Genomic DNA, 15,444 nt, shown 5'->3' with positions numbered 1-15,444 from the left:
CGACACAAAATCACAACTCGGTTTGGTCAGTCATGTGCTCGATCGTTAAAGGCCGCTTCACAATTCGTGCTCGTGGGATATTGCTTAAAATAAATAACCTTCTGAATCACAGTTCTTCCGTTTTAGAGTTTTTTTTAATAAATATCGCGTTGTCTTTCCTTAAAACGCCTAGCGTGTTAGAATAATTGGATGACAAAATATAGACGCGCATTACTAATGAGTCTCCCAGCAGCGCGCACGATGAGCCCCTTTAAGTAACAGTGATCAGCATGACTTCTCTTATAATGAGAGTGCCGCATAAATTATAAATAAATGTTTCACAAATGATCTCTCAATCTTCGTACGACACTTCAGAGTCCCGTCCCGCCTCTTGAGATAAAGCGCACGGAGTGTGTGTGTGTGTGTGTGTGTGTGAGAGAGAGAGAGAGAGAGAGAGAGAGAGAGAGAGAGAGAGAGAGAGAGAGAGAGAGAGAGTGTGTGTGTCGTCTCACATGTGACAGTTCTTCATTCCTAGATAGGTAAGACACTTGGCACGCTGATGGACGTCCTCTATTAGACCTGCTCGCACTTTAAGGGACAGCTTCTTTCAGATCAGGAGAGCAGGACGCATTTCCAGTTTCTCAGAGAACTCCAGCGTGCCTTTTGACAGCTGACAAGTTACAAACACACTCCCGTCGCACGAGCTCGCTTTACTCGATAGAACTCGGTAAAAAGCGTGGACTGTCTGAAAGTCGTGATGGAGATGAAGGTGCTGGGATGCGCGTTGCTTTTTCCTTTCCAGATCTTCTTGTGCTTATTGAGGGCGATCGTGCGCTTCTTCGCGCGCCAGAAGCGCAGAGATCTGGGCACCGATGTGGTCCTCATCACTGGAGGTGGAAGAGGAATCGGCCGTCACCTGGCTAAAGAGTTTGCCAAGCAAGGAGCAAGAAAGGTAAAGTTTCTGACTGCAGCGTTAGCGTTTTTATTCAATTATTATGTAATGCAATTATGTATTATGTTAAGTTCTACTCATTTTGCTTTAGTAGCCTAGTGTAAATTGATGCTTTCTATTTCGGTCTTGATCTGTGTGCAAATTATACAATCACTTCCAAGGATTGCCTATAGCCTACTTGAAAGGGATTTCTGGAATTTGCCTTTGTACATTTTTTTTATTATTATTATATTAATTAAAAATGATTGCATAATTTCCAATGCGCAATCTGAGGTTCGTCTCGCGCAACGCAAATTCTAATACTGCAATTATCTTAAAAAAAAAAAAAAGTTCTTAAGTAAAACTCTGAAGCTGTGTGATATATCTGCAGATCTTTAATACAATTTTACATTATGAGGCTACTTGTCATACTTTATATGTGTAACCCCTACACTGATCGTAAGCGCCTGAGCAGCGCACTGTTGTTATGGTAACGTCCTCTGGCGAACGCCACTTCTGTTTGTTAGCGTTTATTTTGGCGGCAACAGGTGAGAATATACGCTGGTTTGTGCTCAATTTTAGACAGATTAAATAATAAATGAAAATGGACAGCTCTCCTAAAATAAAGTACAAATAATTTAGTGTAAAGTAGGAAAGAAAAATGGAAAAATGTGAATAGGACATTTTACTTTAACATTATTTGGTTGGTTTGTTTATTATTTCAGCATTAGGCTACTGACAAGCAAACAGGGTCATTAAGGGTTGTTAACCTGATTTACTCACCTTTTTGGCTATGCAAACAGGCCTAGACTTTGAAATGGTGGAGTTTGTTCTGATGGGGCACAGACAGTGTGTGTGTGTGTGTGTGTGTGTGTGTGTGTGTGTGTGTGTGTGTGTGTGTGTGTGTGTGTGTGTGTGTGTGTTTTAGTAAGTAGTCAACAGAAGGTACAGTGACCTGTAGCTGCCCTCATGTGAAGCCTTAAGTTCTGTTTCATATTCCTCCTGTGCACAAACACAGGTGTTTCCTAAACCTTTATGTCTTTACAAATGCCCAACAATGGGCTGCTGACAGGCAAGGCTGTTTTGTTGAACTCAAATCATGTGTGACTCTTTAACCTTCCAGGGAAGTTCATACTTCCCTGTCCCGAGTGTGAGGGGGAAAAAAAAAATCTGAAATATCATGTTATTTATTATGATTATTAGCAATGAATATAACAACTCATTATATATATCCTTCCAAGAATAAAGGAAAACCTCAATAACACCAAAGCACGAGCATCAAGTGTCAGGAGCTGCTCTACTTTAGTGTGCGTGTGAGGGAGTGAATGTGTATATGTGCTGCATTCATGTGTGTGTGTGTGCGCCTAACATGTGCAGGTGTGTGAATGGATCGTTTGCAAGGGGGTGTAGTAGGCAGAGAAGCACCTTGCAGATTGGTTACCACAACCAAGTTCATTGGCAGGTCAGCCAGCTTTTTGCAGAGCAGGGCTGATGATGTCATTTGTGTTATTGTGTGGGCTTCTTACGGCTGAATCCCAGAGGAAAAGAATCAAATGGAAAGCCAAAAGAGCCGATGCTGTGTATGAAAGTCAAGTCAAGCATGACACAAGTCAGGGCCCCTCAATTATATATTGATATATTGATTACGTAGGCTATGTAGTATTGAACTTTTAGTTCCCTGGTGAGGGGATTAAAATAGGATGAAAATATTTTCCTTGTAATCTACTGCATTAGTCTATGAGTTGACAGCATAAAAACATGGCGAAACATACATTAGTTATGAAGTTTGTCAGTCACATTTATTTATGTAGCGCTTTATACAATACAGATCGTTTCAAAGCAGCTTTACAGTGATAAACAGGAAAACAATGATCAATGACAAACAGAATTGAATTCTGCTGTAAAGCAGCTCTAAAAAGACAATGGTGTCATTATTCAGCTGAAGTCAGTTCAGTGTGTATTCACTAATTGTGTGAAGTTCATCAATTCTACAAAGTCTATGTTGGCTAAATGATAAAGGTGGGAAGGTAAAGGTGAATGGAGGCTGGCACTTTTCATACTCCCAGCTGGGCTTTGGCCCATGCCTGACCCCACTGGGCCAGCACTAATGAGGGGGGCGTTAGGCTGCCCCTCCTTATGTCTCCCGGTGGCTCTGTTGCTTGAACTTTTACTGATAATGGGACACATACCATGTGCTGTTTGTGACATTGGTGGGACATGAGTCAGGCAGTATGTCACTCAGCACATCTGTTGCTTGCTTGCCCTATTCTCTCTCTCTCTCTCTCTCTCTCTCTCTCTCTCTCTCTCTCTCTCTCTCTCTCTCTCTCTCTCATGCTTTGTATAAAGAAATTGAGCCATTTTTAATTTCATTGTGACAACCATCTCAGGCCATAGACAGGGAAACCCTCTGGATGGATTTAATTTTTTCCATTTCATCTATTCTCCAAACCGCTTGTCCTATGTAGGGTTGCGGGGATGTCTCTTGGGCCATAGGTAGGGAAACACTTTGGATGGATTTTTATTTTATTTTATTACTGCAATACAATTAAAATGTGCAGAAGTATGTTACAGTAATGCAAAACATGATATATTATTAAATTGTAATGAGAATTTCACATAACAATAGTGATAATATGTGTGGAATGTACTGTGACAATGCAAAAAAAAACAAAAACACTAATGGTAAATCATTTCTTGAAGAACTTTTTTCTTCTTCTGGTGTGGCCCGGACATGTTCTTGACAGGTTTTGTGAGATTTCCCCACACTCAAGCCTTAAATACTGAAGGGTTCCTCAGAAGGTCAGAACATGTGACCGTTTTATGTGTGTATGTTTGTTTATGAGGTAGATTGAGATTGACAGGATGGGGAGGGGACGGGCTCATGCTTGTGTTCATTACCTCTCGCTGACCTTGCTGAGTGATGGATCTAATAGCCAGAGAGTGAACCGACCTATACAGCCTGACCCTGTCCTCTATCACTCTCACTCGCTCTCCCTAAACCTCGTGTACAATAATACGATAAGGAAATACTTTATTCAGTAACTCCTTAGAGAACTCAGCCTGTACATACATCAATGTGTAGCAATCATGCATAATGCATCATAGAGTTGGAGAGTCAGCTCACAATGTAAAAATTCCACTTCCTGTCTTGGAAAGTGATGTTCTGCATATGCTTTAAACCAATCATGTCTTTCCTCCCTCAGGTGATTTTGTGGGGCCGCACAGAGAAATGTTTAAAAGAGACCTGTGAGGAGATCTCCATGACTGGAACAGAGTGTCATTACTTTGTGTGCGACGTGGGCAACAGAGAGGAGGTGTACCAGCAGGCCAAAGTGCTCAGGGAAAAGGTATACTTACACTCTACATGTCTTCTTTTAAGAGCTCTAAAAGGACTTTATAGGGAATAACCCTGTCTCAAACAGCTTTTGCTGCAGGTACGTCGATCCACAAGACCGTAGGGTCTCATTTGTCATGTTAGGCTTCAGAAAGGTGCTCACTAGTGCCCCCTTTTTGGCCGCTAGGGGCTAGGCTAGGTATTTTCAAATCTGTTGATGCCAAAGACCCCCATATATAATCTCCTTGCAAGGGACCCTTGTTTATGTTGTTTCCTAAATTAAATAATTGAATTAGATTATATTATCTATATTGATATTATTATTGTTTTTTCGTCTATGCTTTTGTATCTATTGTGGTACCATGTTGTTTCCTAGATTTCAATAAACAATTTCTTGACTTATTTTACATTATTTACTTTATTATATTTTATTTTTTTATTTCTTTTATTATATTTTCCCCTGCATTCTCTTTCCTTTTCCTTGTAACAGAAATAAAATGGTAATTTTACTCGCCCATAGAATGAAGTTTGCTCTAAATGAACGCAATGTGTTCTCACACAGGTTGGGGATGTCACCATTCTAGTCAATAACGCAGCTGTTGTTCATGGGAAAAGTCTAATGGACAGTGACGATGACGCACTGCTGAAGACCCAGCACATAAACACACTTGGACAGTTCTGGGTAAGAGACTAATCAATTTCTTGACTTACTCGCTGCTCTCATGACTGTCAATTTATTACAGCGCAGCCATACTACAGTAACCACGCTTTGACCCTAACACGAACTCTAGATACTCCTTTGTGTTTTGCAGAACATTTTTCACTTACTTAACGTTAAGTCACTTGGCATGGTAATTCTTGGAAGCGTTCCTCATCATTTAAGTGTGTTTTTGCCAAGAGAGAAAAAGTAACGCAACATTCCTCACATAGAACAGTCAGAGACAAAACTACAAGAGATATTCACAAACAAAAGCAAAGGAATGATTCTAAAAGAACTAGGGGAAAAGTGAAAGTTCAATATTTCAAAGGAAACGCATTGCTCGGAAGATCTAGGCTACACAACCGTGCGTTTTAGGACACATTCATATTCAATGAGAACAAGAGCTGATCACCTAAAGCTTCAGCTGCAGTAGGAGCTCACGCTGAGGATTGCTGTAATATATTGTTGCTCTAATTTCAAACACATGGCGTTTGCAGAATGCCAGTTTTAAATAGAGTTTTGCATAGAAGCCATCAGATCAAACACTGAATGTGGGCTCATGTTTCTGCTGAGCCGGTCAAAATATGCTTGTTGACTTTCACCAAAGGTAGCCTAGAGAATCCTAGACAATTAACGCATTCTTGACCCCGAAGTTCTGAAGCGTTCATTGTTGTTGTTGGATTTTCCAGAAGATGGTTGAGGGAACAGAACAATGCGTAATTGTGTCTGTCTCCCCCACAGACCACGAAAGCGTTTCTGCCTCGCATGCTGGAGCTGTGCAACGGCCACGTGGTGTGCATTAACTCCATTCTCTCCCTCTCCTCCATCCCTGGAGCCATCGACTACTGCACGTCCAAGGCCTCTTCTTATGCCTTCATGGAAAGCCTGACGCTAGGCCTGCTGGACTGCCCTGGAGTGGGCTGTAGCACAGTGCTTCCCTTCCACACGGACACAGAGATGTTCCAGGGCATGAGAGTGAGGTAATGATCTGCTGCTTCTGATGATAAACAAGACCTAGGTGGAATTCAAGCGCTCAATAATTCATGAAATCACCTCTTAGGTTCCCTAAGCTGTTTCCTCCTCTGAATCCTGAGATGGTGGCCGAGCGCACTGTGGATGCAGTCAGGACCAACACTGCCTTCGTTGTCCTGCCATGGACCATGCACTTTCTTGTCATCCTTAAGAGGTGAGACTGTCACTGTTGTAGGAATCAGAGCAATAACACTTTGTCATATACATAACATATTATTCATGAATTAATTCAAATGTATTATTATATTATTTTATTATATTATGTCAGAGCTGATAGCCTCGTGGGGATGGGCGGCATGTAGCGCAGTTGTGCTCCGGGCGACCCGAGTTCGAATCCCAAACCCACCCCGCAATTCTCTCTTTGCTTCCTGTCCTCTGTATCTGAATAAAGGCAAAAATAAATATATATATATTTTTAAATAGTTTCTTTGTTCTTGTCTGTTTATTTCAAAATGTAATGTATTAATGTATTATATCTTATGCGCTATAGAATCATGGTATCTTTCGAATTTGTCTTTGAACTTCTGTTTTTACAGAATCTCTATATTTCTATGGCATCGCTGTCGAACAGTAATTAGCTGGTGAAGTGGATTTACTTGTCAAGTTATCGAAAGTTATCATGAGCGTTGTAATGTTTGAAGCGGATGTCATAAAAGTCAGCAGACTGGGAAGATTTAAAAACGAGCGGTTCATTCATAAATCCATAAGATCTTACCTTCATGCTGTGGAAATACAAACCGGAAGACAGAACGCTCAAAAGTGCGGGGCTACATACAGTCTAGATCTCAAAAATATATCTATATCTCAGTCAAATGCGCTTACTTTTCGACCCCACTTTATTACATAATTCTACAATTTCAATATTTAGCAAATAACTATTTTTTTTTTCTTCTTCTTCCTTCTCAGCCTTTTGCCACAGTCTGCCTTGGAAGATATCCACAAGTTTTCAGGAAGCTACACCTGCATGAACACATTCAAAGGACGGACTTAAACTCAGGAACAGCTTGACTGTGAAAAATCCTCAAAACCAATTTTTCATGCAAAGCAAGCACTACGTCCAGGAACATCAATCTGTTGCTTTGTGGACGCAAAAAAAAAAAAAAAGACTGTGAAAGGGTCACTGGAAACAGCGTATCAAGATGGTATGTTTTCCCAAGAACTATGTCTGCGAGTCTTACGTAGATGCATTTGGATTTGGTTGCCCTATACTGGACTGCACACAGGCATGTAGGTGAAAGACTTCCATGGATATTGTGATGACAAAGAGCACAGACTGATCGAGTTAAGAAAGAAACGGTTCTTAGAATGCTCTGAGGTTTTCATCAGGGTTTTTTGATCTTGTAATATTGCCCTTAGGAGTTTTATAGATTTTCACTGATTTTAAGAATTTTTTTTGTAACAACACATATACGGCAAATACATATTCTTAAATATATTTCAAAATAAATTGCTAATATAGATGCTAAAAAAATTCAGTACGTTTTAGTTATTGGCCGCTTTTTATTTTTCAATCTAAATACTGTGTATTAATATTGTCCAAAACATTTTTTTTCAAAAATACATTTTTACATTTACCCGAAATTTATTTTCAAATTGTAAAATGTATTTTCTTGCACATTGAAATACTATTGGAAATGATTTTGGTTTAAACAAAATTGTATTTTGTTAAGCGGTGCCGTTTACCTCATATTTAGCATATATTTGAAATATATTTAGAACAGAAAAATGTTTCGTTTTTTTTTTTTTGCCGTATGGGACATGTCTACCTTCATATTAACGTCAACTTCACAAATAAACAGTATTTGATCTTAAAAAAAAACCCGGTGAGTGTTATTTTGTGGGTGTTCATGTGGGTTTGAAAACAGGGAAGTGTCGGTCCCTGGCAGTGTGCTTGTTCGGTCTCTGCCAAAACTCACAGGCATTTCATGGTCAGCATTCCACCGCTGCAGGCCAGCCAATCATGAACTCATTGTGCGCTAGGCAGGGTTGTCATAACACTAACTCCACTTAACAGGAAAGCACACTGGAGAGGGGTCAGCCACTGGATGGCTAATAGACAAATCTAGAACTTGTCATTTGGTTCAGATTTGTCACTCACACCTATCTGAATAACCGATGTTCGCTTTTGATACAGCTGTATCGCAACAGATTGGTGGGTAATTCAGCGCCTGTTGACAATTTTCTCCTACGCCTCTATTTGCCAATTTGGATGCGAGATCTAAGACCGTGTAACCTCATAAAATCAAATCTACAGGCAGATGTTTTTTCTTTTGGCGTCTCTCCTTCAAATTCTTTCCATGCGGTGCATCCCTGCTGCGGTATTAGAAGACAATAGAGTGCTATCAAAGCACACTGGGGACTGAAACTGAAACACAACAGGCACAAAGCAGCTATTGCAATTATGTGATTGCCAATTCACATTCTACACATTCAACTGTTATTTTGTGACTGAAAGAGAAGGTTGCTTTCTGATCAAATAAATAATATACGGGGCTGGGGGAATAATCACCAAAAATGTTGCACAGCCCAAACGACAAAAACCGAAGAATGAGTTTTGGCACGTATAACTGCAATGATGGACACTGTTGAGAATGGGATCAGGACACGAAACTGTGTCATGGTGTGCATGTGTGTTGGAGAAGTCAGCTCAAATCTCAGGGGGTGAGTTCAGAGCAAGGTTAGCCAAATAGTAGATAAATCTGAGTAGGCTGTTGGACAGACAGCTCACCCTGTGATGAACCCTTTACCCGGGGAAAAGAGCCGCTTAATGTGACCAAGCACAGGTGGAAAAGTAGAACTGGGTACTAAGAGTATTGATAGGGCACATGGTAACTTATGCTCAATGTTAGCACTGGCATTGTTGTTCCTATAGTTTTAGCAACACAGAGTTGTGGGGTGCGTGGCCACGGCACATCCATCTTTAACTAATGAGTGTGTCGCCCTTAAGGGAAAGACCTTTGATCTGACATCACACTGTCAGTCAAGAAGAAGAATGTAGGCTATACTAAGGCCATGTTCAGACTGCCAGCAAAAATCTGATTTTTGGCATATCCAGATTTTATCCAGATGGGTTTTTGAAAGTCTGGAGAGCAAAAAAAAACACATACGGTGGTTTGAAATGCGATTCCAATCAGATTGCAGTCAAACAGTCATTTCAAACTGTATTTTAATGTGTCACTCTTAACAAAACGCAGCGATAACGTCAAAACTGGTGACGGAAATGCCGTAAGTATACGGTGTTCAAATGGTGGCTGCGTCCGAAAACTGACAAATGCTGCCTTCGGAGGACGCATTCCAAGGTCGGAAGGCATCAAAGATGTATCCTTCGCTGCCTTTGATATCCCACAATCCTGTGCTTTCCATTCTTTGACAGTTGAGCTAGAAAAATAAAGATGGCGTCCGAAAGTTGCGGCTGGTCATCAGTTTGTGTATAAATGTACATGTCTGATCAACGTTTTTCCACCTGATGTCATTTCTACCGGGAAATTACTATTGTAGTCATTAAATATTCACTTAGTTTTCGCCAAAGCTCGCCCTATTTTGCTGTAGATCATTAAAACCGTTTCGTGAGGTATCTTCGTGGGCAGATGCTGCCTGCAAAGTCATTGCCTGATAGGGCAGCGAGGCAACAAGTCAGCTGCCTAAGATTTCGGACGCAGCCGGCATGTCCAAAGATTGTGGCATTTTACTGTGCGATGGTAGCCTGGGAAAACCCAGACCACTCTCAGTTGTAACTGAGTTAGGGTCTGGCAAAGCTCCATAGACAATTCATTTCCACAGGGGCGTCACCAACGGACGTCGAATAGATCTAAAACCAATCAGAGCGATGAATGACATGACGTATGCGGAGCGACGGAGAAACATCTCGAGACTCTCAGCAATTCTCTGTTTGTTAACGAAAATGACTATTTTAAATCGCTTGAAACAGACGCGATAGCTGATTCGAACAAGTGATGTTGTGATGTTCCACGGCGGCATCCATCTTTGTAATGTACAAAATCTGCGTCACCGTCTCTGCTCTGTCGTCATCGTATAAAGCCCGCCCCAACGTTTCTGATTGGTGCCGCGATTTCGACAGATTGGAAATGGGTTTCAATGGGCTCTTTGCCAGACCCACTTGCAGAGCAAATCTAAATTTGCCAGAAGTGGTCTGGGTTTTCCCAGGCTAGTGCGATGGAGGAGTTACTGTATGCACCGCTTATTTGGAGAGCGAGATGAGGCACTGCCATTTTTCCTGCAAAACTACATGGGTACGCCTACGTTGTTACCAAAGCAACCCATGCAGATAGATTGGTAATGTCTGGATACACAAATCTTATTTGATCATTTGCCATTAATAGATTGGACAGTCTTCCTGAAAAGATCTAATTTGAGAAGAAAATCTGATTTGCCTGCAGTCTGAACGTAGCATCTGTGTTTAGAAATGTAGCCCTATTTAACTAAAAGTTGAAACCTAAAACATCAAAATTAAAAGTTAAAGAAACAACCATGTAAAAATTAACCATGGCTTAGAAAAAATTAAGTAGGCTAACCATATTTTTTGGCAGATTGAATACCATTAGTATAACAACAGTTTTACTTCAAATACCATGGTTAAACTATGGCTCCTTTCTGGTTAAACTATATGAATCGTATTTTTTGGTTTTATTTGTAGCAAAACCATGGTTAATTTTCATAAGCCACAGATTTTAATGCCAGAGATTCTCATATTATATTCGTTTCGTTGACAAAATATAATTTTTCCATTACAAGCAAATCATCGTCTTGCATCTTGCGATAATAAACACGGTGCGCCAACTAGTTCCCGCCTGTTGCCTGTTAAATTAACAGTTAATTTGTTGACAGCAGCATGAACATCAGTCTCACAGACGGACAGCTGAACAAGGGAATTTCATCTAATATGAAATGTTGAAATATTTTCTGATACACAAAGACGACACTCTGGAAAGTTTATTTTAACCAAAAAATAACAGATTACTCACAATCGTAAAACACAATAAATACAAATGCTGTGTTAAACCATAACTTTTATTATTATGCCTTCATACATTTGCATATTACAACAAAATAAATTTACACACTATATTTACTTTGCATATTGTGCAGTTATAGAGCTTTGTAGGGTTGTAGCCTATACAACATATCCGTATTTAAATAATAGACAACTTAGAAAACACATTTTAGATGTATTGTTCATATTATCCTAAATTATACTGACCAGTGTTCTCAGAGGCACAGTCACAGAAGTTAAAAATCTAAGTTTTGTTCTGATAGACCAGCATACTATATACACAGCTAAGATAAGCGAGGAAGGTGACTCTTTAAAGAGAAAACATTTGTAGTGTCTGATCTTTGGTAACAACTTGTAACAAATTAAAATTAATCGTTTCATTCAGTGAAACAATTACGGTATTCCATGATAATGTTCAATTTAAAACGGTGAGTAAAATAAGAAGTGTTTGAGATTGGGAAAAAAGAAATAAAAGAGATTATTGTCTCTTTATGATGTAAAAACATCAGATGACAAAACTTTATGTTGATTGTATGACACATAAAGAGCACTAAAGGCAAGAGAATCATAATAGAGTGCACTACAGAGTACCATCATTTTATTTGTTGAAATATGTTAAATGTGTTTCAAATGTGAAGCATGAACTTTTAAAAGATCTTAGAAACAGAATACAGGAGAAACTAGAACACTGAAGAAACATCAAATTTTTCATTCAGAATTTAAATTTCATTATTTTCATTAAATCGGATATAGAAAAGACAAGAAAATAAGAAACGGAGAGTAGAAAACATCAGACCGATATTTTTGAGAGTGGACTGCATATGGAGAGGTGAAAATGCAATGTCAGTAATTCCAACACTTGCTTTTTGTGTGTAGTGTTATGTTGTGTGTGTGTGTGTGTGTGTGTGTGTGTGTGTGTGTGTGTGTGTGTGTGTGTGTGTGTGTGTGTGTGTGTGTGTGTGTGTGTGTGTGTGTGTGTGTGTGTGTTAATGTTGTCACCGGTGAATGGTGAGAGCAGCTTAACTTCCCTACATTAGTATCAGTGCAATTCAATCATAACTTCCAACCACACATATTCAGAGCAAAAATTAACTTTCCTTTAAAGGCAGTTTTGTACAGCAATCCAAGAATAATTTCATACCATATAATTAATTTCAACATTTTATATACATGGCAGATAGTCCTATTGGTGTGCCTATATATGTACATAGAGGCTCTATACACAAACATATACTGTACAGTGTCAGACTAGCTGTGCACATCTAGCGACAAACACCAGTTATTTTACCAATTGTAAAACAAACAAAATGAATTCTACTTCTGAGGATTGCAAGGAAACTAAAATACTTGCATATTCAAGTGAAATCTGTGCTTGCCAGAGCTTACAACAGCCCCTCTAGACTAGTTTGAATCACTGAACAAACCACATGCTGTGAGCATGTCCCGTACACTGGCCTAAGTGGATGATTACGCTCGGCTGATTTATTACTGTCCTTTCACAGAAACGGAAAAAAAGGAAGTAGCTGTTGGAAAACGAGCGAGAAACACCTGCGGGTCAGTGTAGTTAAGAGTCTAATAATAAGCTATCCTCATTCTCACTGGGAGGCAGCATGAGCTGCTGTTCATAGTAAAGGCTCTTGGCATAATTGATTTCTTGTGAAATCTTGATGGCAAGGTTCTCGTTTTTCACATGGACCTATGAGAAACAACAAATGACATTTGGAATGGAATTAGAAAAATGTACCTTGAAATGTTAATGAGATATTTACTAGTGGTCATAAAGACCAAAATCATGTACTGTAGGTATTATTTGCTGAAAAAGCACCCCCCAAATGTTTCATATTGCACCATGTAGTAATATCTATATTTTGCTATTCTAAAAATATCTGGTGACTAAATAATAAGTCTCATGTGAATTGACTCTTCGCAGGGAGCTTGATTGACAGGTGATCTGACCAATCATACTTGGCCATCCGCCATTTTGTCCGACAAAGCAGTCAGGAGAGTTAGTAGATTAACATGGGAGGATCTGAATTTGAAAAACGGAGTGTACTGACGCCTTTCCGCGGTTAAAGCAACATTCCTTCTTATGTTCATTCATGTTTATTTGATGCTATACATGAACTAGAAGGAAGAGAGCAGCTTTAACTGAGGCTCTACAGCGATCTGTCAGACACAGTAAAGAGCCACAAAACTATTTATTTTTTTAAATTTCTTTAAAAAAAGTGACCAAATTTGGTGAGACTTAAAGTGAGACTTAGCCCAAAAGTAACCTGGTCTATCCTGTCTGTCAGCGAGTTGTCAGTGTCCTCTCTGCTCCACGATGTATTTTTCACTGCGTGACTTGTCGGACATAGCAACAGTAACTAAAGGGGGCGGGTCTTTGCGAACGGTCAATTGTGCATGTGAACACGGAGGGATAGGTCACTTACCATAGGTTTCTGGTGTGATGGACCTGGAATGGCCACTCCGCTACTATTGCTTTCTGCTTTCTTAGTAAGCTGTACATATACTTTCCCATGGTCCTTGGACACCAGACAATGATAGAGATCATCATATTTGACCTCTAAAAAGATTGCTTCACGATCCGCAAATTCTCCCGGCTTGAGGAAATACACCACTTTGGAGGAGATCAGCACACAGTATGTGTCTATGGGCTCCACGGCAATGAAACTACAGAAGAAAATAGGCATACGATCAGTACACCATTGCTTTACAAAGGGTAGAAAGTATTAAGTCCTGGCGATATCTGTGTTAATTCAATTTGTTGTATTAAATTGGTGCAGCAGAGGTATTATGATTCAAATCGGACCAAATTCGCCCAAGGATTCTGATGCAAATTTGTACTCTGCAATACATTTCCCTCTGAAAATGGATTAAGTCAAGCTTGCTATTTAATGCATCAGAGAAGAAAAGATTAGCAGATCAAATTAAGCAGACAACATTAAGACAGTTCCCGTGTGTAAGAGAGCGCAGGACAGATCGTGCAGGCTGCAGCGGAGGAGACTAATGGCCTGTGTGGCACCTCTGAGGAGAAAGGTCAGGTGGGCCAACAGGGGTCTGCTGATCTGGATGGATTAGCCTCTCTGGTGATAAATGTCTTTTCTGTCTCACTTTTTCAACAGAGAAACAAGCCCTGACGCTTCCAACCAAATACGATATAAAAAAATAATGTCCCTGTGTCCCTTTCCCAAAGAAAACCTTCAATGTGATTCTTGAACCAGAAGAACCATTTGGAAAATTAGCTTTGTTTGTTTTTATTCCTACATTCAATAACTAAGAAAAGAACAATTTCACAAAGCGACCTAACCTGACTTTACCATCAGAAAGGATACTCACGATTCAGAGTGGATATTATCCGTTAAGTGAAAGAGCTGTTCTTGTCCATCTGCTTGTAGGGAGGAGAATCGAGGCAGAAGCCCCTGAGGGCCCTTACAGCAGCGCGGCTTCCTTACTCGCTGAACGCTCAGCCTGAAACACACACAAAACACACAAGGATCATTACTTACAAAACCAACAGCCTTAAGAGGGTTAACATTGGGGAATCCAAGTTGGAATGAAGCACCTTTTTACTGGAAAGACTAGACCCCCCCCCCCATTTCCCGTTAAAGAGAACAACTGAGTCTCTTGAAATAACACCTGTTGTGGCACAATCCAAAAACCGTGCATACTTAGACTCCTGCCATATAATATCATTCAATTCTGTTTCACATTCAAACACACCATGTTGGTTTTAGGTGTGCGGTTCACTCGATGGTCAGGGGAATGATAGCTCCAGAGTTCTGGTGGTCCTGGCCAAAGCTGATGGGACTAGCCAGCAGCCTGCAGTGCCAATGCAAAGCTTGGGTCTCGCTTCTCCTGCAAACAACCCCTCTCTTCTCTTTGGCTGCCACTGGTGGGCCAAGTGGAATTCCTACATCTGGCTTGAATCTGGGCCAGCAGGCATTTGATTAGAGCTGATGGTTTCCAGTTGATCCACAAAGACGGCAGTGTACTGCATTTCTCAGTTCTGTTTAAAGTGAAGCCCGGATGAATGCAGCTGCCTCTGTTCATCAAGAGCTCAGAATGCAAGGCGCTGGGGGAGAGAGGATAACCAAGGATGGACAAACCGAAAATCTTAAAGTGGGTCGTATTTGCAACCCCTTTTGCATTCCACATCAAGCATATAATATTGAAAACAAAAGCTAAGTGACTCAATGAACTCGCTATAAACTCTACTGATGTCATGGAAAGAAAACAGCAGCACCCTGGCAAATTTTAGCATTAGCAACTAAATCAAATATTCTGAAGCGACTGGTTACTTCATTATGACATATTAAGGAGACTGCGGTGTTGTTTTTTCCTTAGAAAAGCCAGAACTTCCACATGGACTTCGCTCTCGTTTTGACAGCAAGCCACGGTTCATAATCATAACCGTAAGTCATGAGATCTGGCCCTGTGCATGACAAGACTGTAAC

The 15,444-nt window shown here is 40.2% G+C and overlaps 2 protein-coding genes across 7 annotated transcripts in view; one reads left to right on the top strand and one right to left on the bottom strand.

Annotated features, from left to right (window-relative positions):
• Positions 1-389: 389 nt before the first annotated feature.
• dhrs3a (dehydrogenase/reductase (SDR family) member 3a) lies at positions 390-7,787 on the top strand. 3 transcript variants are annotated; one of them, XM_079589258.1, is made up of 6 exons: positions 390-931; positions 4,114-4,257; positions 4,807-4,926; positions 5,803-5,924; positions 6,005-6,130; positions 6,883-7,786. In XM_079589258.1, the coding sequence occupies exons 1-6, from the start codon at positions 737-739 to the stop codon at positions 6,965-6,967; spliced, it is 792 nt and encodes a 263-aa protein (XP_079445384.1). In that variant the 5' UTR covers positions 390-736; the 3' UTR covers positions 6,968-7,786. The 3 variants fall into 3 exon arrangements, with proteins under 3 accessions (XP_079445384.1, XP_079445383.1, XP_079445385.1); XM_079589257.1 differs by having other exon boundaries at positions 409-931; positions 5,686-5,924; positions 6,883-7,787; XM_079589259.1 differs by lacking the exon at positions 390-931 and adding an exon at positions 2,174-3,709 and having other exon boundaries at positions 5,686-5,924; positions 6,883-7,787.
• Positions 7,788-10,985: 3,198 nt separating this feature from the next.
• The window catches only part of vps13d (vacuolar protein sorting 13 homolog D), a 43,742-nt gene continuing 39,283 nt past the window's right edge, over positions 10,986-15,444 (bottom strand). For all 4 annotated transcript variants that reach the window (XM_079588941.1, XM_079588943.1, XM_079588942.1 and 1 more), the window contains 3 exons: positions 14,327-14,458; positions 13,420-13,660; positions 10,986-12,683 (listed from right to left, as the gene is read on the bottom strand). In XM_079588941.1, coding sequence (XP_079445067.1) covers positions 12,552-12,683; positions 13,420-13,660; positions 14,327-14,458 — 505 coding nt within the window. In that variant the 3' untranslated portion in view covers positions 10,986-12,551. The remainder of the gene's footprint in view (positions 12,684-13,419; positions 13,661-14,326; positions 14,459-15,444) is intronic.

Source organism: Phoxinus phoxinus, assembly GCF_949152265.1.
Source record: "Phoxinus phoxinus genome assembly, chromosome: 18".
Lineage (NCBI taxonomy): Eukaryota > Metazoa > Chordata > Actinopteri > Cypriniformes > Leuciscidae > Phoxinus > Phoxinus phoxinus.
Note: the sequence above shows the minus strand (reverse complement) of the source record. Positions and strands in the feature narration are given on the sequence as shown.